A 24,783-nucleotide genomic window follows, 5' to 3' on the forward strand; every position below is an offset into this window, starting at 1 on the left:
ATTCTTTGGCCCAGAGTAGTTCTACTGTTCAGTTCTTATTTATTTATTTGTACTGAACCTTTATGCAGCAATCACAGTGTTATGGGAACATTATGGTTCAGTGGTGGCAGTCTGTGGGCAGAAAGTCAAACTGCATCAAAAATATGTGGTACAACCAGTCAGTGGGCTAATCTTGCTTGTGCTGTTGTTGGTCCATCAGCCACCCATGGTGAAGAATGAAGTTATACAACAAGTGAAAAGTGTCTACAGCAGCCGCTGCTTGTACCCTTCATGTTCTATTTTTTTGGTCTTTGATGGTCTTTTTGTGCTTCATCTAGATTGAGCGATGTGCAGCTGGGATTTTGGAGGACTCAACGGGAACATATCTGCAGTGGTTGAAAGCCCCTCTCTGTAGGCAAATACTAATGAAAACGGACACAAGTGTAATAGTGCAAACTAAGCATGATTCTACCTGTCTTGGATCTCCAAGGCTGCCCCTCCTTAAAAGCCACCTTTGTTTTGACTGGCTGCTCCTCACCTGCTAAACCTTCCCTTTGGAGGTGTGGCCAGATAACAGAAATCGCAACACACTGACGTCGGCTTGGCACGCAAACAAAAATAAACCCAAAAAAAGAAAGAAAAAGCTTCCAATTAAAGTATTTCTTATGCAGGATTATAGATTTGATGATGTGTTGATTAGTATGGAAACAAATAAATGGCTATTATTGGTTTGTTTACACAGACATGTTTTTAGATGGACAACATTTTATAATCTCAACGTTCTGGTTAAGGTTTAAAATATTTATCCACAAAAGTAAGTAGAAACTACAATTACACAGTAAAGGCAGTAAGGTCTGCATACCGACGCAACAGAAATACTAAGCAGCATGATAGAGAAACACCCTCATTCCACTGATGTCTCTGCAGTTTAAAACAAATAATCTGAACTTTCAATAAACCCTGGAGTTTTATTTCTGCGGACTTTATTTTGCTGCGTAGTCAAACACTGCTGGCCTTAATGTTTGCCACCCTGCAACTAGGCACTTTAGCAACCTATTGTCTGCAATTATAACAAATGTGGTATGTCGGCGACAAACAGGGACAATATCTGCGGCTTAGCTGGAAGACCCGATATGTGAGTGTCGAGCCAGCTGTGTAGTCAAGACTACAAGTCTGTGATTAAAACAATGAACAAAGATATGAGTCATACGCAATCACACATTGTCTCCTTAACAGAAAAATAAAGAGTCATCTCTCTCGCTCCTGCTAACTCCCGCACACAGAGTTGTCTGTACCAAACACAAGAGAAAACAAAGGGAGAATTTTTCCACCAACCATTAAAAAAATAATTACACAGATGTCACCAACATGGGAGCCATGAATTACTGGACAGTGTAATATTAGAACAAAATATTTGATATGACCGTTCCATAAAGCACGCTTAGTGTGTGGCTGCTGATAACACTGAGTTGGTTTAAGTGCTCACTCAACATTGATAAGCAATGGCTGAATTATGGTGAAATACAGACTTCATCTTATGTACGCACTTGAGTGCTTACACACACAAGATCATTTACAAATTTTAAACACAAACACACCACGTGCACAAAGAGTTCCGTACAAAAGTGTAGTACAAAAATCGTTCAAAGGCAAATTGCAGTTCAATACCTTTAAATGTTTACAGACAATACAAAATGTAACTTTTAGTTATAAATTGTAACATGTTTTTATTAGAGGAGGGAAAGCTCCACAAAGTAATGTTACTGTCGCATAATAATCTTGACCTATGATTAAATCTCTAAAACTAATATGGGGGGAATTTCCAATGGGATTCATATAGTGGAAAAAAAAGTTGTTGTTGTCGTTTTTCTTTGCGAGGGGAGGGGGTCATTAACGATTCCCTAATTTTTCACTAATTTCATACAGTTTCAGTTTGTCATGTACTGTTGTATATTAAAATATTTTGATGGGAATCATGTTTTAGCATGTATCATGTAAATATATACCCGTCATTAGTGATAATGTTACAAAACTGCACTGGGGTTAACTGCATCACCGCTGCTAATGCTACAGCAAATGTGGGTCATATTTGGGTCAGAGGTCAGTATAGGTTAGTCCACACCTTCATCACTTTAGTGCTGCGTCAGTGCAGCTTTATCAGTTATGACTGATTTTCAAAACCATTTCTTATTTCTCACCGTCAAAATATACTTTTGCTGTTTGGGAACAGATTATTAGGCCTCTTCTGGTGCTTCTACTTCTTTTCAGGGTGTTTCGTTCACACAGTGATGAAAAATCATTGTCTTTTTAATACAGTTTTTTTATCCAGACTTAACAGGTATTTTAAAATGTTTAAAATGCATAGATTTCTGTCATATTAGGTCATTTACAGATTATATGCAGACAGCTTAATGCTCACATTTGTAACCATCTACAAGAGGCCCATTCTGAGGTATCCTGTTGCTATAAACTTTTAATAATAGACATACGAAACTAAATCAATTCAGACGTTTCTAGCTGATACATGTTGCTACGTGGAATTAAACCTTATATTACAAACCTCATTTGTATAAGTGACTATATCAGTCGAAGTTACCACAAGTTACCATTCATTTGGAATTTATGTCAGATATTCTTCTCGTGTAGCTCTGCTTTGTTCCTCTCTAACTTCTGAGAACCTCCACTATGTCCACCATCTAATCACTAACTGTGCCTCTAAGTGATTTGGTGCTGAACAGTGTGTTTATCTCAGCTCTGATGAGAGGGAAGCTAAAGCGTTTAAAGAATTTGTTAGTCAGTATCACTTCTGCATTCGATCTACTACGGGGCAACTTGTTGACAGTCTTTAATTGTTTGTGTTGTTTCAGATTGCTGCTGCACATTGTCAGCACTGTCTTATTTCTCCTATTTTCATCCTTATTTTAAGTAGAAAAAGCTTTACCTCCTTTGGTCATTTTAGTTGTATTCAGATGATGGATCCACAATAGCTGTTGAGCTCTGACACATAAACACTGTCGTTTCATTAATGTCCACTGTCCCATAAAATAAATAAGCGTAAACATTTGGTAATACTGATTACTGCTGCAGAAGCTTTCTGACTAAGGTGCCTTAGTCCCTGAATATACTACAGAATGACACAGTGGTCCTTTACAACAACCGTGCTGTCATACCGTTGTCATGCTACAGCAGTTCTTTTTCATTCACGTAACTCATCAGATGGAAATGAATGCATGCATTGTGCTGAAAGTGTAACGTAAATCTCTCTGCTTCAGAGCCTTTTCTGACAGGAACAAGGGGAGACCAACAGCACACTGCTCGCAGGAACGGTCCAGGTCATACTCCCTGCGCGCATTAGCTCAGTCTTAGTCCACATAACACACAGCCAGTGACTTCACCATGACATCACAAGCAGCTGAGTAACAATCTCGGGTGCCTCTGCTGTCCTTGTCTTCACTCATCAGTACTGATTCAGCTCTCCCACAGTCTGCTGTCCTTGACGTTATCTTTATGAATCCAAGTTTGTCATCTTTTATCAGCTGACAAGCAGTTCCTGTAGTGCATCAAGGCTGCACAACGCTTTCAGTCTGTACTGAAGACTGAAGTCCATCAGACGATAAGGGAGTCTCGGCTGAGGAGAGTGCTCTGATGAGGACAAAAAAAAAAAGTGTAAATGATCAAAGCAACAACATAGCATATCTTATTGAACAGTGTGAGGCAGTAAAGAGAGAGTGGACATTAGCCAAACGTGGTTATTATGGTGAAGTGGAACCTGGGACAAAGTGCCTTCAACTCTTTTGTGAGATCACTTGAAGATTCGTTTCAAGACCTTACTTGAGGTCAAAACACTGACTCTTCTTAATCGATGTGTTTTGTAGAAGACGTCTTTGACACAATATAACATTTTGACCCAGGTTTGTGAGTAAGGAGACAACCAGTTATTATTGTTATAGTGGAGTTGGAGATAGAACAGAATCTTCTACCTAGTTTTCATTCTGGTAGCATCTGAACCTGACCTGCCAAAGGTACAACAACAACACTTACTACAGGCCTACAAACCTTTTTTCAACTCTTTCCCAGCCAGTTCCCTGAAGAAGACATTTTAATATGAGGTATTTTCAATTATAAAATACATTAGCTTTTGTGTATAATTCAACTAGAGCTTTCTTCAAGTTCAGGTCGCACGGAAACTTTGAGGCCTAAAAAGTTGCAAGTCCACATTAGCAATTTCTGCATATTTTAGATACTGTTGGCTTTATTTGAGGTGCAGAAATCGACCAGCCAGGGACCGGAGTCAGACAGTGTGTCTCATTTCAAGACTTTCTGCAAATGCAACAGGCGCACAGCAGGGTGAACAAATAGTTGGTAGCATACTCCCAGCCATATGCTATGAGCAGCCAAACTTTGCTAGCATGGGGTTGTGGCTATTAGCGAGTTCTTCATTGTGAGCGAAGACACAAAGTTTCCCAAAGTAAACCGTGGGGACAACAAACCGAATGAGACACCCTCACTTTTACCAAGCTGAAAATGTTAAAGATGCTAACCAAAGATAAGCAGCTAAAGCTATAGCTATAGAATGAAGCTCTGCTTAGCTCTGCCCACTTTTTCTAGAAACTGAAAAGAACTTTAACCTAATCCGTAAAACCAGAATGATCAATTATTTCTTTATTTATAGAATGAAGTGGCTGCTGTGTTCGACTGCCCTTGTTAACGTGACACTTTGTCCTCAAACTATTGTACAGGATCTCTAAGCTCATGAGTTCCTCAACAGTTTTGTGGGCTCCTAGCCAAGTGCACGTTATTGGAAACACCCTCAAACAATGGGGAAATACAGCACTGGGTGTTTAGTGATTTGAAGCTAGCCTAGTGTTATCATTTTTCTAGTCTGTATTCATTAATTACACACCAGTACCAAGAAAATATATTGAATATATACTCTATACTTTAAATCCTTAAATTTGCATACAATCCCAGTAATTCACGATGTTACTCACCACTTTCCTGGACTTGTTTCTGGGATCTTCTCTGTGACTCGCTAAGGAATGAACGGGCGGCTGAGGGGAGTGAGTGTTTCCTGGTGACGACCTGTCAGTTCTTACGCGCTCTGTCTCCGTGTGAGGAGGCAGCAAATCTGCGTCGGGCCTGTTACTAGGTGAGCGACTGCAGTGCCGACTGGATTCCCCGCTGCTCTTTTTCAGGCTGCTCTTCGAGGGTGTGTCTGAATCTTCATCACCCCGGGCCCCAGTCCTCCCCTGGGTAACCCCTCGTAACTTAGCTTTACGCTCCAGCAGGCTGTTGAGGAAGGTAGCATCATAGTCCTTCTCTTGAGAAGAAGTTGAAGGTGGACCTGCTGTGGGAGGAGGTGGGACAGTGCGCTCCCTATCTGACGTGTCCCTCCTCTTTTTGGGTGAAGGTAGTGGGCTGATGTCATGTCTGTTTTTCTTGATCCGCCTGGGTTGCTCTTCGCGGTCGCTGATGTCCTCAACCTCATTTTCATTACTGTGATAATGCTGAGGTGGGGCAACTCGGTGAGAAGGGTATCGGCTGTACTCCAGATGCTCCATCTCATACTCTCGCTGTTCTTCGTCCCTCCTCTCTGCCCCTCTGCCTCCTCCCTGCTTGTAACAAGCAGCAAACTCCTCCAGCTCGTCCAGTGAGCCGGTTCGCCCTGCAGTTCGGTATGTTTTTCTTTGAAGATGTTCAGAGCGAGGGTTCCACCTGTAAAATACGACATGAGTTAAGTGTACGCCTGTATCTCTGCATAAGGCATTCTGTGTATTCAGACAGTCCTCCACCTGTTGTGGTTTTCCTCATTGTTGTGGTTTTGTTGCCGCTGATTCCGTCCGGGCCTGCGCGACTGAGACGAAGATGGAGGGTCATCGCTGTATCGGCGCGGAGGAAGAGGCTCGTCCCGTACGTGGCGAGGCTCTGGGTCAGGGTCATCATGATAATGGTGGGGAGATGGGGGATTATCGCGGTAACTCTGTGGCTCCGGACTGCGGTTTTCACGGTAGCGCTGAGGTTCAGGCTGAGTGTCGTGATCGGGGATGGCTGGCAGAGCGTTCTTCTGGATGTTGCGATATGTTTGGCGGAAGCCACTTTCTCCCTCATGGAGGGAGCTCAGTTCAGACAGGGCACAGGCTAGATAGAACAAAATTAATGAATTAATCAAATAAGTAACACCTGCCAAAAAATGAATTAAAAGCGCCCTTCTCCCAGAACAAGACCCTGCAGATGAAGAACATCAAGGTTTTAAAGAAGCTGCCTTAAGTGTGAAGTGAGAGTCATTAAAAAAAATACACTTTCAGGGAAGTAGGCATGCAAAACGGCAACTAGATAACATCCAGACTAGAGGAAATTCAGAAGGCAGATTTGCTGAGTGCAGGGAGTCATGCCAAGAGAAGACAAAAACAAATAAAAGACACTACCAAAGCTGCAGACAGCATCAGAACACTTTAGTAGTACAGTAAAGCCACAGAGCAGGTTTATGAGGCTTACACTGGTGGCTGGTGGACCTGGCAGGGTTGAAGTGAGCCAGCTGCTTCTCTACATACTGCAGCACCCTGAGAGAATCCTGATCCTGAGGTGAAGGCACGCGGTAGGGAACCCCTACAGCGTGCACGGGCACTGCAGATACACACTCGAGTCATCAGAAAGGGAACTTGGATGTGTGTTTTATTAGTTTGAGGACCATACTGGTGTTTTTCTACTTTACCATAAACTGAACAAATAACAAATAGTTTATCACAGGGACATTCGGGCTGACTGCATTTCTTTTAACCTTTTTTTTCTAGCTCAAATGACAAAAAATATAGTTAACACATGGCAATCAGGTAATCACGAGTAAGTCCCCACCTGCTGTGAGTAGGGTCCCATCTGAGCCGGGGACTGAAGATATCTTGTCCACCAGAGAGGGAGGAGCAATTGGGACCATGGTTGGGACACCAGAGACGAAATACGGTGGGTAGGGAGGTGTCTGAGGTGAGGAGGTGGTTGTCTTTATACCTTTTCCTGCCTCATACACTTAAAGAAAAAAAGAAGAAGAAGGGAAAAAAAAGCAAAATATAATCTTGTTCAGACATGCGTCAGTTCTCCGAGCACAAACCTGTGCATTTCTGAGTGTGTGTTCATACTCACAGTGTCTGGGGCAGCAGCACGTGTCGGGGCAGCACCAGCAGCTGACGTAGCAGCAGCAGGAGTGAGGGCAACACTGACACCAACAAACTCCAATCAAGAGCAGGAATAACACACTGCCAAGTGCCACTGCCACCACAAACACCCACTCTGCAAGCACACACAGCACAAAATCCTGCACATAAATAAATACGTATGTCCTACTCAGCACACTGATACAGGATCAGGTTCATTTGATCATTCTGGAGCCATACTGTATTCTGAGAATGCCACGTGAAAAATAATGAGTAAAAACAAAACACAAAAAACCTTTAAAAATGAAAAAGTAGTGTAAAACAGTTCAAGCAGCCTGCTCATAAACACAATGGCCGTAAAATGTAACGCTGAGAGAAACTGAAGGCTAAAAATGTTATTATCAGCAGCAACCTTTATTCTTCATCCGTGTTTATTAGTGATGGGATTTCCAGCTCTTTTTAGAGATCCGGCTCTTTCGGTTCGGCTCACTAAAAAGAGCCGGCTCTTTCGGCTCCGAACCGGCTCTTCAGGTTGTTTTGTTGCTTTAATTAATTTATTATTAACAATAATATAAAATTATGCACAAAAGGAATTACTAACGTAAAAACAAGTGGTTTTATTTATATATGTTTATATATAAATATATGCGGTGGCCCCTAGAGACAAAACACGTACAAACTCCAAAACACATTTCTAGCATGAACTGAACTTCCAAAGCAGAGCTACTAGATCACTTAAATTACACAATTGAAAGCATGTGTGTATTGTTTGTGTATTTATACACAGGCACTCATATATATATTCAAATAATTTAAAAAAAAGTTCATTTACCTGTTATTACCACACACCAAATCCGGTCGTTGGTACTTGCTGGCTTGTGTAGCCACAAGATAACAAAGGCTCAACACTGTGCCCAGCATCCTGGAGCACTTCTGTTGTCTTTTGTACGTGTTTTGAGTTTTTATGTGCTTCTGAGTTTTTATATGCTTCTGAGTTTTTACGTGCTTCGGAGTTTGTACGTGTTTTTACATGTTTTGGAGTTTTTACGTGTTTTGGAGTTTGTACATGCTTCAGAGTTCGTACGTGATTTGAAGTTTGTATGTGCTTTGTCTCTAGGGGCCACCGTAAATATACTTTTATTTATTCACTCCACATAAAATGTAATAAATAAATCATATAATACAAAAATCAACTATTCACATTTCAAGTTTTAACTATTTAAATTTTCAGCTTTTTCCTTTCACAAATTTAAAGTGAAAAGAACACAAAACACTGCAAACCACAACACAATTAAATATAAATTATAATATGAAAACTAAAAGAACATGCATATTCTCTGTCATATGGACCTGCATGAATAAACTTTCTCAATCCTTTATCATCTGCAACCGAAAATAGTTGTGGATGATTACTATACCTTTCTAATGTTGTTGTCCCTGCCTCTCTTTCTCTCTCTCTGGCTCTGTTCCTGTGCTACTGAGTGTAACTACCGCCCCTCCCCCCTCTGCCCAGCGTAAAGCACAAGGCCCGCGTGCAGAGTGAAGCGGGAAAAAAGTGCGAGAGAGAGGCTGAGAGAAAGAAAAAAAAAAAAACCCCACGTGACGGCTCGCGATAAGGAGCCGGCTCGCGTCGTTCACGTCAAAGAACCGGCTCTAAGAGCCATTTCGTTCGCGAACGACCCATCACTAGTGTTTATATAATCTCTAAAGCAGGGGTGTCAAAAAAGGTAGGGACTAAAATTGGCTCAGCACAGGCTCCAATCCAGCCCCAGTGCATGGCTTTGATAAATGTGAAAGAGAGCATACATATTGGACTTTCAACTGTTTTCTTAGCTCAGCTTTGGCTACATTCATACTCAGTGTTGGGACTAACGCGTTATTAAGTAACGCGTTACAGTAACTACGTTATTATTGTGGTAACGAGCACGGTAACTAGTTATTATGCCAAAATCAGGAACGCGTTAGTCGTTACTGGGATTTAGATAGGGTCGTTACTCGTTACTTCGTGTGGTGGCTATCGCGGAGCTTCCACAGATTCAGTAACATTAGCAAGTGGTGGAGGCCAGCAGGTGGATGAAGGAAAAGGGAGGCAGAAGGAAAAGAGACCCGAGGCGGCCACCGGTCCAAGTGTGAACTGAACTTCAGGTAAGAAGTTATGACCTGCAGTCTCTCTGGGTCAGATATGAACCAAGTTTAGGTGGAGTTTATTTTCGTTATTCTGACTTTTTCCGTACTGCGTGCTAGCTAGCATGACGGGGTTTCTATACAGCTGGGTGGTGCTATGATGTTAATGATGTTGAACTTTATTTTGTTCATAAGTTATTAGAGTTGCCAACCGTCCCTTCTGGTATTCAGAGAAAATATTACGCGTTTCTTATTGAGGTGAAAAGGAACAGTTTGTCCCGTAATTCAGCTACAATGAAAAAGGCACAAAGCTGGAGTTATTCTGTGTCTTTGCTGCACAGCTGCCTATTCTTCTTTCATTCTCCCCCCTCCCTCTCCCGTTTCTACTTCAGTCATGAAAACTGATCAATGATCAGCTGATCGGCTCTCTTGTTTGTTTATCGCCCACTTTGCGCCGAAAGAGGAAACCAGCGGATGTCGCGCTAAACAACAGCAGCACGTTTAAGCTTGATCAGCTGTTGTTAGAATTTAATATTAATTTCTAGTATCAGCTGATGTTTGCTGGAGCCACAGCTGTAAAAGCTGCTGGTCATGATATGGCTTGGTTATCTGGTGAGAGGGAAACATGAAGATGAAACCAGGAGATGTCCTTACTGGATCATCAGAGTTGAACAGGTGATGGAGAAACAGGTTTACCTTTTAGGTGACATGAATGAGTTGAAGGGAAGTTATGAACTGTTTCTGAGAGACAAATAACCCCAGGATCCTTTTTTAGGTAGCTGACAGCTGGTAACTGTGCAGGTGCGGATCTAGCAAAGTGTGGCCAGGGGGGCATGTAGGGTGTGATGGCTGCACTTACAGCCACACAGTGGTAATATCACCATGTTAGTGGTCTTTTTTGGACTTTAACCTGTGCCTAAGTTTCCTTCACTGCTCGGTCCATCACATAGGGCATTAACGGGGAAAGGGGGGCACAAAGAAATACTTTTCTTTCTTATTCTCATTTAAAATGTCTAGCTTTTAAAAAAATAATTATCTGAATCTTACAACAAACGATTGATAGATTGATGCATATATACCATCAAAACAGTGAACATCACTGTCACAACAGCGTTTGTTTTCATTCAAAGGCTTTAAGATTTTTCCTATAATGGTGGGCCAGTCTCTAGTCAAAATGTCCGGGCCAATTTTCTGTCCCAGTCCAGCTCTGTATGCAGCTCATCTGCAGTCTGGTGTCATCTTCCTATTCAGAAGGCAGAATTTCTGAGTTCTGAGTACAATCAAAGCACCACGACTGCAGTTTTTGTGTTGGATGTAAAAGGCGCACATGACGCTGTGACGTAGGCTAGAATCATGGCAGTAGTCAACGACGGTCCAGGTGTGGGATTTCTCTCGTGGAAATATGCACATTATCTTTTCCTTTCTATTGGTAGGTGGCACAGTGCACTGTGGCAAGTAAGCAAGCTAGAAGACTGGCAAAGTTATGGAAGCAACACATTAACAAGAGAATTCTGAGTAAAACCAAAGTTACTTTCCCTAGTAACTAGTTACTTTGAAAGTAACGAGTAACTTGAAGTAACTGAGTTACTTTTGAGAGAAGTAACTAGTAATGTAACTAAGTTACTATTTTAAAGTAACTTACCCAACACTGTTCATACTTCACCAAAGTAACTAAGTAACAGAAAAACAATTAAATGACAGAAAGGGTTTTGTTTTTTTAGTATCTACTTACTTTGTATCTAGAAATGGCAGGGGAGGTTTGTTCGGTAAGACAAAAACATTTGTTGTGAATTAACAGAACTCTGTTTTATAATTACAGGACAGTCTGACCAGTGAGCTACCAGAAGATTCAGAACTTTTATTTTATTTAACACTTTTATTCATCACAACTGCAGGCCAAGGAGTCATGCTAACAGATTTATTTTAATCACTAAAGCAGCATTTCTCTATAAGGTAAAACACTGACATCTATGACTTTGTGTGTAGCCTGATTTAATTCTACCATTTTTTAATGTGATGTATTTCCTGTCAAAGCAGGAAAAAGGAAAAGTGAACTGGAGCGCACTGGGACATCACAAAGGAACAAAAGGCTGGAAAGCTGCAAGTTTATGTCCCCTCGTAGATTTCGTAGATTTTCTTGCACTTATTAACCTTGTCGGGTTGTTTTTGGATAGGAAAATGGGAACAAATGACATCTTAGTTGGAATATGAGTTACAGGAAAAAGGAATGATTGTACAAACTGTTATTAAATACCACAGCTTTGGAGAGAAGGATAAAGTGAGTACAAGAGATAACCTACATGTATCTGTCTGGGGGGAAGGCAAAGGAAAGGGAAGGCGAGCGCAGATAAGGAAGTCTTTAACAATATAAAACTAAAGATGTTTTCTCTCATACAAACAAACTAAAGGACACCAGAAGAAAACACACACTCATGTGCAGGAAACCTGTTTTTGCTACAGGAAGGAAAAGGACAGTTTACTGAACGCTTGGCTGCTACCACCAAATTGCTTGTTATGTGATATCGTTTGGAACCGTAATGACTCCTTAACACACGCACAGATACACACACGCACACTGTGGGAGTCATCGTGGACAGCAAGTCATGCTGGGAGTTGCTTCCATACAATCTGCACATTTATACATTTATACAAAAGAATCCGATGCATCATAAAGCCCTCCTCTCCTTTAGATTACTGTGTTTTTGACTGGATATTATCCGAATGGTGTGGGAATACTTGCTGACCACAACCACAAATAACTTTAATGACCATAATAGCTGTTTTCCAGAGCAGCTCATCTTAGCGGGAGCAACGACCAGCTCATTACTTGATGGGTGTGGATGAGTCTCTGAGTTAAAAGAAGGTGAATCACCAGCACTTGCTGCATTATTAGATGTTGTGGGTGAAGAACAGGTTAGACCATTGACTGTAGAAAACAGTCACTGGGTTAGACAGTGTTACAGGCAATATTAGCACAGGAACCACTGAACATGGTGTAAAAAGTGATCTTTTTTTATTCTTAAACTCATCTAAATAGTTCCTATATTCATAGTCTGAGCAGTCAGCAGTGTTAGTATGAATGAAAGAAAGCAGGTGCAGGGGGGGAATGCACTAAGCCCCTACCTGGCATTATCTTCAAATCAAAGTCTGGCAGGAGGTCTTCAGGAACACCTGAGAAACCTGGAGAGAGAGCACAGTGGACGAGAGGAGATTGGAAAAGAGAGAGGAGAAGCAATGGAGTTGATATAAACTGAAATGACTGATTCAAAGAAAGTTATTGCAGTAGCGGCATGCATGCATTAAAAGTGATTTAAGAGAAAGACAGAGCAAAATACGAAGAAGGAATGAAAATAGACAGATAAACAGCATGCATGAGAGGACATTGTGGTTTTTCACTGGAACAGGGGTGTCAAACATAAGGCCTAGGGGTCTGAATTGGTCTGGCAGAGACAACAATCCAGTCCACAAGACAACTTTCGAAAATAGGAAGGAAGATCCAAATCTTTTACTTTAAACTGTATTTTTAATGTTTTACAGCCTCTATTAGTGATATAAACTTTCCCCACGGCTTTTCATATCACACCAAAGTAGCAAAGATAAACAATTAAATGACAGAAAAGAGCTACCAGAGCTTTAACTTTGTTACACATCACCAGCATTTATTGTTACGGTGAAAAGCTGAGATTTACTATTAAAATGACATGTCTTTTTCTTAGATCTCAGGGATTAAATATGTAGTTAAACATCTTTACACTGACAGAAATGGAAGTTTTACTGATCTGACACACTTAAGATCAAAGTGGGCTGTATGTGGCCCTCGGCGTACAGTTTATGGTCCCTGCTCTAGAAACATTTCAAATCAACTGATTAGAAGATTGATTGTCTGACTGCTGAAAAAAAACGAAAACAGACTGGAGTTTGAACGAGTCTCATCACTATAGCTGCCAAGTCAATGAGACTTTGTTTTTATAGAAGCCGACAAAAGTTACTAGAGAAAGGTCAAGTGTATCACGTAGCTTTTAGCTTCAAGAACTATAAATATCTTCATTCATAGTGCTGAAAGATGCACCTGAAATATTGAAGTATTTCCTGAAATGCCAAACTACTCCAACTATTCAGGTCAACCAAATGGTGAAGATTGGCTGTTGAGGTCGCTGCTACAGCAAAAAAACACTAAAAATGTCATCTAAAATCTGAACTCCAGATGGCTCTTCTTTTACTGATTCCTATTTATACAGTTACTTTTCTTATGCTGTGTTTGTAACATTTTGGAAACAATTTACCTATTAAGCAAAAGTTTTCTTCCAAGAACTTAATAATTACATTAATCCCAGGCCAGCTTTATTAGCACTGTTTATTGGGGTGAAATAAAGACATACGTTAGATGCCTAACTGCACAATTTTACTCTTTATTTAATTTAATGTTTTCCACTAAAATGGCAGTGTGCTTGGTGATGCATGTTAAGGCTGATGTGTTGTCGATAATATTACATATAGAGTTTGTGCCTTTTGTCTTCCTCCCCTCACCCCCAACCAGTCACAGCAGATGGCTGCCTACCCTGAGCCTGGTCCCACTGGCGTTTTCTTCCTGTTAAAAGGGTTTTTTTTTCTTCCCACTGTCGCCAAGTACTTGCTCATAAGGGGTCATTTGAGGTGGGTTTCTCTTCAATTTATTGTAGGGATCTTACAATGTAAAGCACCTTGACATGTCTATTGCTGTGATTTGGTGCTATACAAATAAAATTGAATTGCACTGAATCGATTTTAGATCATTTTAATCTGTCTAACCCTAAGTTTAGGGTTAGACAGATTAAAGTAAATGGTAAATGGCCTGCATTTGTATAGCGCTTTAGTCAGTCCCTAAGGACCCCAAAGCGCTTTACACTACATTCAGTCACTCAAAGTCATATCAAGATAAAAAATAAATACTAGTTTACTAGTTGTTTTTTAAATTTCTCAAATGTTCCTTAACACATTTTTAAAGAAGAAGTCAAACAAATGTCTGAATACAACATGTTACATGAGAGGAACTGTGTCACGAGCTGGTGCAGAAATGTGTGTGAATGTGTTTGGTTTGGGTGCGCAAGTGAAAAAGCCAGCATATGAGTGTGTGATACAAACAAGCACTGGTATTTTGCTGCTGAGTGTGTCATTCTGGCAAAGAGAGGAAAGGAGTGGTAAGTATAAAAAAACAGTTTGGAAAGGGTGCAAGCTGGACTACTTTGGCCTGATTCTAGCTGACAGTGCACATACCTTATTTAATATCTTTCTAGTAGGCTATACATGTTCTTTGCTGGATTTGAAAACAGAAAAAACCTATTAAGGTTATTGCATTTAAAAACGATGTCGACATTTATATCGCTTTACTTCAGACCGCTGCAATTTTTGTTTTTATCTGCTGCTGTCTTCTGTGATTCTCATGCTGTTGAAGCATAGCACTTGTCCAGCTTCTACTAAATCCTGAATTTGCCCGAAGACTGGTGATAAACCAAGGTTTTCTTTCAGATATGCAGGGATTGCATACTTGACCCTACATGCGATCCTGATAGGTGCCGTTTAACAAAGCCATATATACATCTCCTTCAGAGATTAAATGTATGGGGAAAATGAGACTATATGTTGGGGCTGTTTTCACACACTAAAACCAGACAATATTGAGCCCTTCCTTCCTGTAGGCTTATAGTCAGGGTTAAATCAAACTTGTCTGAACAGTTTCAAGAGATCAGTCTATCACACTAACCATGTATCTAGAATTTTCCATTAATATGTATAAACTAGATACAATAAAAATAATTCAAATCTTTGCATTTTAGGCCATTAAATATGTATCAATAAGTATTAGGACCAGATTAAGAAAAATAAATATATTACTGATCATCTTTTCAATGTCCTCATACTGATCATCACACTGTGTTTATGAGGTAAAAGAGAAATTCTTTCCTTCCTTTTACTGAAACCAATTCTGAAGTACGATTTCACTAACTCAGCGGGTATAGCAACCGCAGCAGTTTGTCTTGAAACAACAACTGTAATCTTCACATCTCGACTTTTTTCTCAAAGTAGATTTTCCTTTTTTTTTTTCTAATGTGACCTAATACTCCATCGTAAATGTGCACTGTGAATTTCTTAGATGCTATTTTTGTAAATATCCAAATAGACTGTATATCTACCTTTCCTAACCCTCTCAGTTGCCTTTTATAGTCTATGGACTGATTTCTTTTTTAAGGATGGAGGCCGGACTTTGTGTAAAAATCCAACCATGTGACACTTATACTTTATACCGAGTGTCTCACCTCGTTCCTTCTCTGCTGCTCTTAAGCTGATAGCAGTTTTAAAATAGAGTTCACTAATCAGTGAAGTGGTTGATTCAAAGTACAACACAAATTCTTTAGAAAAAATGACAAAAGTAGTACTGGCATGGCTTTAGATAGTGGATTGCCAGCAACAACGTTAGTGAGCAAGCCGGCTGCGGGTATCAGAGAATTTATCTGTGTTAGCGGGTAAGCCAACACTAGTCAGAAAAGCCTGTATTATCTAATGAAACCTGTCTGGTCAAAATTTATCTGAAGGGGGAAAACTACAAATATCAACACAATATGTTACTTCAGATGTTAGCTAATGTTAGCTAACACGTCCTTGCCCAGTGATAACACCTGGAACTGAAAAATGAAACCAATATCAAAGTCCCAAAAGAGACCACATGAGAAACGTGGACTAGCAGAGCTTGACCAAAAGAGGGAAGTCTAGCTGACCCAGAAAAGCAGCAGAAAATTGTTGAATTATTTTCTCTCTGTGCATTTTGTATCAGAACCATATCGTTTCTGACTGTAAATTTAAAACCAGACTGTTCGGCTACAGGATTGAGCTCTCAAAGGCCCACATTAGCATCACCCTCATCTATTGTCTATCACTGTGCTCTGCCGACCCTCCTCCACATCATTAAATCTTCCCTGTCTTCTTTGCTGTGAACCCATTTGCTCAAAAGACAAAAGATGCCTTCAGCCATTCACTGTGGCCTCAACTGTTGTTATGGAGACACAAGAAGCGCTTCACATGCCATATTAGCTACACTAAAACCAGAAAATATAGCATTTAAGCACCATGGTGGATTTAGGGTCTATCACATCAGGGTGAAAACTCACAGTTATGGAACCTGTAACACAACTATGGAGTGGAATTCACTCTATCAAGAGGAAACTGTAAAAGCTTACTGCTGATTACCTCTGTGTATGTGTGAGTGTGTGTGAGAGAGACTGTGTCCTTTTGTGCATACACATAAGTCTTTGAGTGCCAGCCTAACAAAAGTTCAGCCTGAGTGTTTTAAGGCACCAAGAGCTACATAGCCTCTCAACAGTTTCTCTGGTAACATGTAAGTGAACAAAGACAAGTACACTGTTACTGTAACACAACACCTTACTGATACATTCAAAATACACACGTGTGCAGACACACAGTGACGCTGAAGGACTTAGTTTTCAAGTCTAACATTGTACAAATTTCTGTGAAATCAATGACTTTTAACACAGTGTTTCAGTTGATTTACAAGCTACATATATTTGCAGGTTACATCAATAATTATGACACTTCTTAGTTTTGACTGCAAGTTCTTATCTTTCATTTAAAAATTCCATGTAAATTATAAGCAACTCACCAAGAACCAAAAGCTCCACAGACGCTTCGTTCTGTCCCTCCAGATCATCAGATATGACCACTTTGCAGATGTATACTCCACTGTCTCCCCACTGGACTTCTCCTATCCTCAGGTCAGCCTCTGAATTGGGGGAGTTGAAAGAAAAACAAGTGTCTTACAATTTTTGGCACTCTGGAATCAAAATAATAATAAAAAAAGCATGACTTTCAAAAACACGTGAATGATGCATGGTTGGAATTATTACCCTGAATAAATCTTCCCTGTTTGTTTGCATTTCTACAAAGTTCAAAGACTCAGATACAAAGTACTACACACATTACACTGCCAAACATCTCATTGAATACCACAAGCATTAATTAGGCTAACTGCCATTGTGGAAAAGCTTTCAATAAGATCTCAGAGCCTGGCAGCAGGTTTGTTTCCTTTCAGTCACTTAATGGTCCCTTAGTGAAGTGGCCACTGATGTTGGGCAATAAGGCCGGTCTCACAGTCTGCGTAGCAAAGTAGTTCAGGGATATGTGTAGGCTAGTTAGGTTTTTCAGTATATTGTCTGTGAGCTCAGGATAATGTATTAAGTTATTTGTTTTTATGTTTCCATGACTGTGAAAGGATTCAGAAAAATGTTATTTAGCATATTTGAAAATCCCTGACACATTAAAAGAGCAAAATACAGTTAGGATTTAAAGGTCCAAGCTAATCGTCTACACTCACTAGCCACTTTATTTTGAAGAACTGTTAAACTTCTTGTTACAAAACTAAGAAATTAGCCAATAACACGGCAGCAGCTCAGTGCATTTAGGTATGAAGACAACTCAGTGGGAAAGAAAGGTGATTTAATGTCTCGATGCATGTTCAATCATCCAGGTAAGGAAATCCCAAAAAGTTGATTCTGTTCATTTGGACGTAGCGTTTTCAGTTGAACAGTAAGATTGGAAAAAGATTGCTTATTGTCAATTTCTCTACCACATTCAGATGGTAGCAATCACAATTTGGCATAAACAACACTGCTGCATGGCTGCATCCTGCATTGCATCAACAGTAGAATAGAATAGAATTCAACTTTATTGTCATTGCACATGTCACAGGTGCAAGGCAATGAAATGCAGTTTGCATCCATCCAGAAGCTTTAGCCATACTATAGATATATCACAAATATATATTAGCAATAATATAGGTATACAGATATATATAATACTGTATATATAGATATATTACAGTACAGGTTGGTGGTAATGGTATAATGATATGGGGATGTTTTCTTGGCACACTTTGGGCCCCTCAGTACCACCCAAGCATTATTTAAACCCCACAGCCAACATGAGTATTGCTGCTGACCATTTATGACTACAATGTACCCATCTTCTGATGGCTGTTTCCCGCAGGATGATGTACCATGTCAACAAGCTCAAATATATAATAAGTGGTTTCTTAAACATGACAATGGCCTCCACAGTCACCAGATCTCAATTCAGTGGAATGGGAGATGTTTCTAGAAACCTGCTGAATCTATGCCACAAAGAATTAAGGCAAAGTGGGTCCAACCCAGCACAGCAAGGTGTACCTAATAAAAAAAACAGTGATTGTATGTTACATATAGAAATCTAGTGATAAAAGGAACATGTCATTGTCCATTGTCACAGTTGAGGAAAATCACGAAGCTTAGCTAGAACACCAAATAAGAGGGTGGGTTTGGTGTAAGATGTAATATGATGGTGATATGACGTAAAGAGGGAGAGCCATGTGCATAAACATGACTAGCTTGCAGACTTTGCTTCATTTGGCTCAGGAGTCAAAATAAAAGACAATGTTGGTCCAATGATTCTATTGTGAGGAGGTTGACATATAAATACAGACAGGAAATGGATTGTATAATTCACTTCCTTTTCCTGCTAACTGAGGAAGGGGAGGAGAGACAAGCTGTCACCAGTCTGGAATACAATCTACTTTTACTACTTAATACTACTTTTTTCATTTAAAACTACATCTCCTTTTCTTTTCTTTTGATTCTTGCTGTCTTCAGAGTATGTTATAATTTCCCTTAAACTGTGTGCGTACCATGTACGCCATTTAGTTAGCAGAACACCCCCTACCCAGTGCATGCTGGCACAGACTCCAACCTCCCTGGGACCCTGAATAGGATTACATGGGAATGGATGACTGGGCGTCTCCAAAGGCAACAAGGTTGAAATTTTTCACTTTTTTTGTCCATTTACAACACTAACCTGTTTCGTGATAGGAGGTGGAGTGGGGACAGAAAGAGGCAAGAAGAGAAGGAGAAAATAGGAACTCAAAGAGCCTTACACTGAGAGAAGTGACTGTTGGTAGGGTGGGATGTCCAGTGATCAAGAGAGTGAAACTAAAAGCGGGACATTGAGGTACATCAGAGGGAGGAGTCAGAGGTCAGAGTGAATAAGTGAACAGCGTGAAAACCATTTCTTTTGTCTGTAGCCCTGGCTAGTGAAGAGAAGGCCAGTTCTTCAAGAAGCTTCATAAATCTGTGGCTGGCACACAAGACTACCTCTCTGTATTCAACAAGAACACACACAACTACACACAATCCTGTATACACGGCGTTCAGATATTTATATATGTATTTTACATCTCTGCTGATCTCTGAAAAGATGGTTTTGAAAAAGTATTCACACTCAGAACAACTGAAAGTGTTAAAAAGTATGCAGATTTTAGCAACAGGTTAATAGACTCCACATGTTGCAGCATCTGACTTGTTCCTTTTGGATATTTAAGTATTAAGGAATCTGGGAGAAAGGTGAGCTTGTGCCCAAGCTGTGGGTTTTATGAACCTTGCCAGGCTTGGCAAAACAAGAAAGAAGAACATAAGACTGAATCAATGCACTGAGGGAAATCTGTGATGCTGAAAATATTGTTCAGACATTATTTTACCTTTGCAGCCCTTGCCAATTGCAAGCAAGCGTGCTGTAATTCCTTTTACAATGCTGGTGAGCTCAATTTCAGCCTGTTATGCCACAAAAAAGTGCTGCTGTATGACCTGAATTTATCTTAGAAAATAAAACACAACCATAGGTAGTGCCACAGACGCTTACTGTTAATGATGGAGATGTCTCTGTTCTTGTAGTACTCTGACAATGTGACTGAGGAACCAGAGATGGAAGCCACAGTTCGGACGGTCCGACTGTTGTCAGAGCAGTCGAGGTAGCTGGCTGTCATCCCCTTCTCGTACCCTCCGCTGATTCCTCCCGTTCCGCTTGTCAGCCCTCCTCCTCCCAGACCTCCACCCAAGTTGTCGGGAAAGCTAAATGAATCCCTGGTGCGGTCACGACAGTATGACTTGTAGACCCACTGCACCACGGCGGTTTGGTAGGACACGGTGGTGTACTGACATGGGAGAACCACTGACTGGAACAGCACAGCATACTTCTTCTCGTCTCTCACAAACACTTGGACGCCGGAGCTGGATGGAGGGAAGACACCTGTGGGAGAAGATGATGAAGGCTTAGTAAAGTGTGAGAGATGTTCTTCAAAACAATCCACTGACAGCTCTCTGGATTCAGAAGGAAGACACTCCCTCTGCTTTTAAGATTAGACTGAAACCTTTCCTTTGTGGTTAAGCTTACAGTTAGGCTGTAATGTGGAAATTCACGTGAGACCACTAAGCACTTCTTCTCCACTCACCTCGTTTCACTCCACCAGTGTGCTACTACAATGTTGTTACATTTTGTCCAATTTACTCTGTCAGCCATGGCAAATGGAACCCTGAGCCTGGGTCTGCTAGAGGATTCTTCTGTTAAAAGATAGTTTTTCCTCCTCACTATTTTAGGAACACCACTGCAGACAGCAACACAATGATTCAGATACTGAATAGAGCCCTGAAGAGACACCTGCTCCTGTTTGCAGAGTTTAAAAATATCTGAAAAACATGCTACCAGAGGATGGTGAATGACGTCATCTAGATATACCAGCAGACTTAAAAGAATTCCCAAGAATTCTTTCCTCCTTTAGCTGTAATGAAATGAAGCAGCGTGTGTGTTGGTTTGAGTTGCTTCAGCTCAGTGAAATCTGACTCTGAGCTGACCTGATGTTGCTGTGGGGCATCTGAAGCTGTGCTACTCAGGGTCACATGATGAAGGTGGGCCTGGGATCGACAGTTCACTAACAACATTACACAGGAGAGGTAGTCATGTGAAATAAAACACACACACACACACACACACGCCCAGGAACATATGTGCGCATTTGTGTATACGTGTCAAGCCAAGCTGTGGGAGGACTGGAACAGCGAAGGGCAGAGGTAGGAATGAAGAGGGAGGGGACTTGGCTTAATCAAGACCAGGCCCTTTTATTTTCATTCTGTTACTGAGAATGAAGCACGCCCGCTCCTGAGGGAGAGAGCTGAGTGAATTTATCCAAAATGCAACAAGCTACAGCAAGGGCAAGCACGGTGTTGTGTTTACTAGCAGTGTAACAACTGCAACAGAAACACTACACAAATGTTCATATTATACCAGAGTTCCAACATACCCACATATATCTTTTGAAGCTCAATTAAAGCATACCACCCTTGTGAAAGCTGTTGTGTGTAAAGATCGCTCAGTTTGGATGAGAATACAACAGAATAATCTATTAGGACTGCGCAAAGTTTTAGGCAGGTGTGAAAAAATGCTGTAAACAAAGAATGCTTTCAGAAATATACATTTTTGTTCATTGGCCCCAAATGTATTCTGCAGCAGGACAACGACCTCAAACATTCAGCCAAAGTCATTAAGAACTATCTTCAGCATCAAGAAGAACAAGAAGTGCTGGAAATGATGGTATGGCCCCTTCAGAGCCCTGATCTCAACATCATTGAGTGTGTCTGGGATTACATGAAGAGACAGAAGGATGTCTCTTCATGTATCTGCATCCACAGAAGATCTGTGGTTAGTTCTCCAAAATGTTTGGAACAACCTACCAGCCAAGTTCCTTCAAAAACTGTGTGCAAGTGTACATAGAACTGATGCTGTTTTAAAGGCAAAGGGAGGTCACACCAAATATTGATTTGATTTATCTACTGTGGTTTTGGAGAACTTTTAGATTTCTAATGTTAAACAATGGCTTAGTACAATTTATTTACATTATTTTCATTACTTTACATTATTTAGTACAACAGGAACAATTAGTCAGCTGACTGATAAGCTCAGTAGTGTCAAATAGTGGGGCAAGCAGCAGGATATTTGTAAATTTCTTTGTCTAACATAAGAAAAGACTGACGATATAGCACTGACTTTTATTTAATACAATTAGACTTTGTTATTGATTGATAAAACTGGTGGTTTTGGGGGTATGGACTTTTTTGGATTCGGAAGTTCAGCATGCTGCAAAATGCTTGGGGACCACTTGGTTAGCTGATCAACCAAAAATCAAATGACACATTATTTACATGTATTTACCATTAATTCAATTATGTGAAAGATATTCTGGTTTATCAGATTTAAAATGATTATTTTCTTTGTTTTAAATACCTGTATGCTGAATATTTGAAGTTGTCCTCTAATTTATTTTTATTATTAGTATCATCAGCTCATATTTTCAGGTAAAAGTCTTAGGTTTTCAAAATAAATGAAGCAATAAATTGACTCAAACTAAAGTCTGCTGAAACATAAATTCCTCAGGTGGGAACCTCACTCTGATTTCTAAGAACTGGAGCCCAAAAAAACAAACAAACCCACAAGTCAGCTCTTTCCGGGATCACAGACTGTGGGGTCATCCTGGCTTTATTAAGTTTTCAGAGCCGTTCTTGTTCCAGATGAGAAAATAAAAGTCAGAGGAGGGGCTCTGTGTTTTGGATATTAGTACTGAGGAGATGGGAGTGGCTAGCAAATGTTTTTTCCTGCTGTCGGTCAAACGTGTTGCCTTCATGTGAAAAGAATCGGATGAAAACATGTGGCACTTAAAAATCTGTAAATCTGCTTCTTAAATGATTTGCCATTACTCTTTCAGAGCTGTTCTTCAGTCATAGTCAATAATGTTGGTACCCCTAATTAATATAATTAATATATATGTCGGTTTGATTAAAGATAGCACTTTAAAAAACAACTTTAAAGCACATAACATGTACTTATAGCTGGCAGCTCCAGTGTGTCTATATAGCACTATAAATTTCATAAACATGTTACATAAACTGTAACAAAGAATGTAGGTGTTTTATGGAATATTCCACACACTCCTGATTACAGTCACTTTGCATGGATCAGGACATAAATAAAAATGATGAACTGCAGTTTTCTAGTTTTACTTGTCATTTGTAAACATTTTTAGTTGTTGTTTTTTTTTTTAATATTGTAGGGATTTCTCTCTCTCTAATTTAGACCCAGTAAACGTGTCTGATGTTAGACCTCCTAATCCACAGCCTCCTTTAAAGCTTCTGGTCGGATCATTCACACATGACTGAAGCCCACAAACAGTCGACTGCAGCTCAGCTAGCTCAGCGGACCTACAAGCATTAAAACCCACGTTAAAGGTTAACTGATGTGACTATTAACGTGAGGGGAAATGTTTGCATCTAAATGCTTTATTCTCCCCCACTACATAGAGTCATTATACCACAAAGTAGGCAGGGCACCTTACTTATCCACAAAGACTACGTTACCGTTACTCCAATCTCAGTTAAACAGCCTGTTGCAGCGCTGTACACGCACGGGAATCACATTGGAATTTTTTAATGCTCCTCTTTCTTACCTGCCAGAAAAACAGTAACAATCCAGCACTCATGGGAGGACAACATATTCCAATTCTTGGAGTTGAATTTCGTAACTGTTTTCTGACCAGTGCCGCCTTCTCTTCGCCTCCTTCTTGCCCCTGATCCGTATCCAGGCTCCAGTTAACTGGCACTTAACGGGACGGCGTCTCCACAAAAGCGAGACCTCCGGCAAGTTTATCAAAATAAGACGACTTCCGGAAACTGCTTTCGAAAAATAAAAACCCAGATAAGACAACATTTTTCGGTAGTGTATTTATTTTAGTTTACTCAGGGTGTCATGGAGAGCATTCTATATGACTATATAAATACAAATTTACATTACATTAAATAAATGATAACTTTAGACAAGATTTTCAGTTCATTATACATTTATTCACCGACTGCAGACGAAGTTCCAAACTCCACTCAGTATTTAGGTTATGTAAAAATAATAATAAATATTCAAAATATTCAGTAGTAACCACCTTTTTCCAAAATATATTATTCTGGTGTTGTATTGTAATCACTCAATATTTTTAATATCTAATATCCTGTAACAGTTTTATATTGTGAGATTTTGAAGTAAAACGTGTTGAGATAAAAAAGCAGATCACCTCCATGGCTTCTCAGATGTTACTGAGGGAAGATTTTCACCACTGACCGATTGTAATTTTATTCTGAAGTTCAAATGTTGCCATATTCACTATCAGCTGTGCAGCTTTACACGGGCTCCCAGTTGTACCTTCCAGCGTCTGCAACAATGGATGGCGGCAGTGAAGTCTTAACCACGGTGAGTAAAATAAAATTAAAGTTGCTGTTGAAAATATGTCACCCTTTCCCACCCTTAGTTAAAAGCTCAGTAATCACTTTAATGATAACAACGGAAGTGCAGGTTATTTTGGTTATCAGCTGATGAACACAGCTTTTTGGGAGGTTCTACGTTGCCATCTAGTGTTTAGAAATCAAAGGTATTGTTTTATTCATTAATGTATTCATCCTACTACAGCGCTCCATGTGTGTTTCTCTCGCCCATGATTCCTTAATCAACCCCCTTTCACCCTTCAAACTCCCCAACTTTGTTATCGCTGATATATTTTAATTATTGTTAGCACTACATAGGGAGATAAACTACTCAGCTGGTTTATATTGTACTTTTAAATCCTTTAATTAATTAACAGATTAATTAAAAT

At 40.1% G+C, this 24,783-nt stretch overlaps 1 protein-coding gene across 3 annotated transcripts; it reads right to left on the bottom strand.

Annotated features, from left to right (window-relative positions):
• Positions 1 to 14: 14 nt before the first annotated feature.
• On the bottom strand, positions 15 to 23,745 carry LOC146678884 (uncharacterized). 3 transcript variants are annotated; one of them, XM_085404347.1, is made up of 10 exons: positions 23,593 to 23,745; positions 19,962 to 20,348; positions 16,900 to 17,019; positions 12,372 to 12,428; positions 7,114 to 7,260; positions 6,832 to 6,999; positions 6,475 to 6,603; positions 5,772 to 6,117; positions 4,971 to 5,694; positions 15 to 3,621 (listed from the first exon to the last, which is right to left on the bottom strand). In XM_085404347.1, the coding sequence occupies exons 1-10, from the start codon at positions 23,636 to 23,638 to the stop codon at positions 3,586 to 3,588; spliced, it is 2,160 nt and encodes a 719-aa protein (XP_085260473.1). In that variant the 5' UTR covers positions 23,639 to 23,745; the 3' UTR covers positions 15 to 3,585. The 3 variants fall into 3 exon arrangements, with proteins under 3 accessions (XP_085260473.1, XP_085260481.1, XP_085260487.1); XM_085404355.1 differs by lacking the exon at positions 12,372 to 12,428; XM_085404361.1 differs by lacking the exon at positions 6,475 to 6,603.
• Between the last annotated feature and the right edge of the window lie 1,038 nt (positions 23,746 to 24,783).

This window comes from Rhamphochromis longiceps, linkage group LG1, assembly GCF_057381845.1.
Source record: "Rhamphochromis longiceps isolate RC_006_pf linkage group LG1, R_longiceps_female_GT1.1, whole genome shotgun sequence".
NCBI classification, from domain to species: Eukaryota; Metazoa; Chordata; class Actinopteri; order Cichliformes; family Cichlidae; genus Rhamphochromis; species Rhamphochromis longiceps.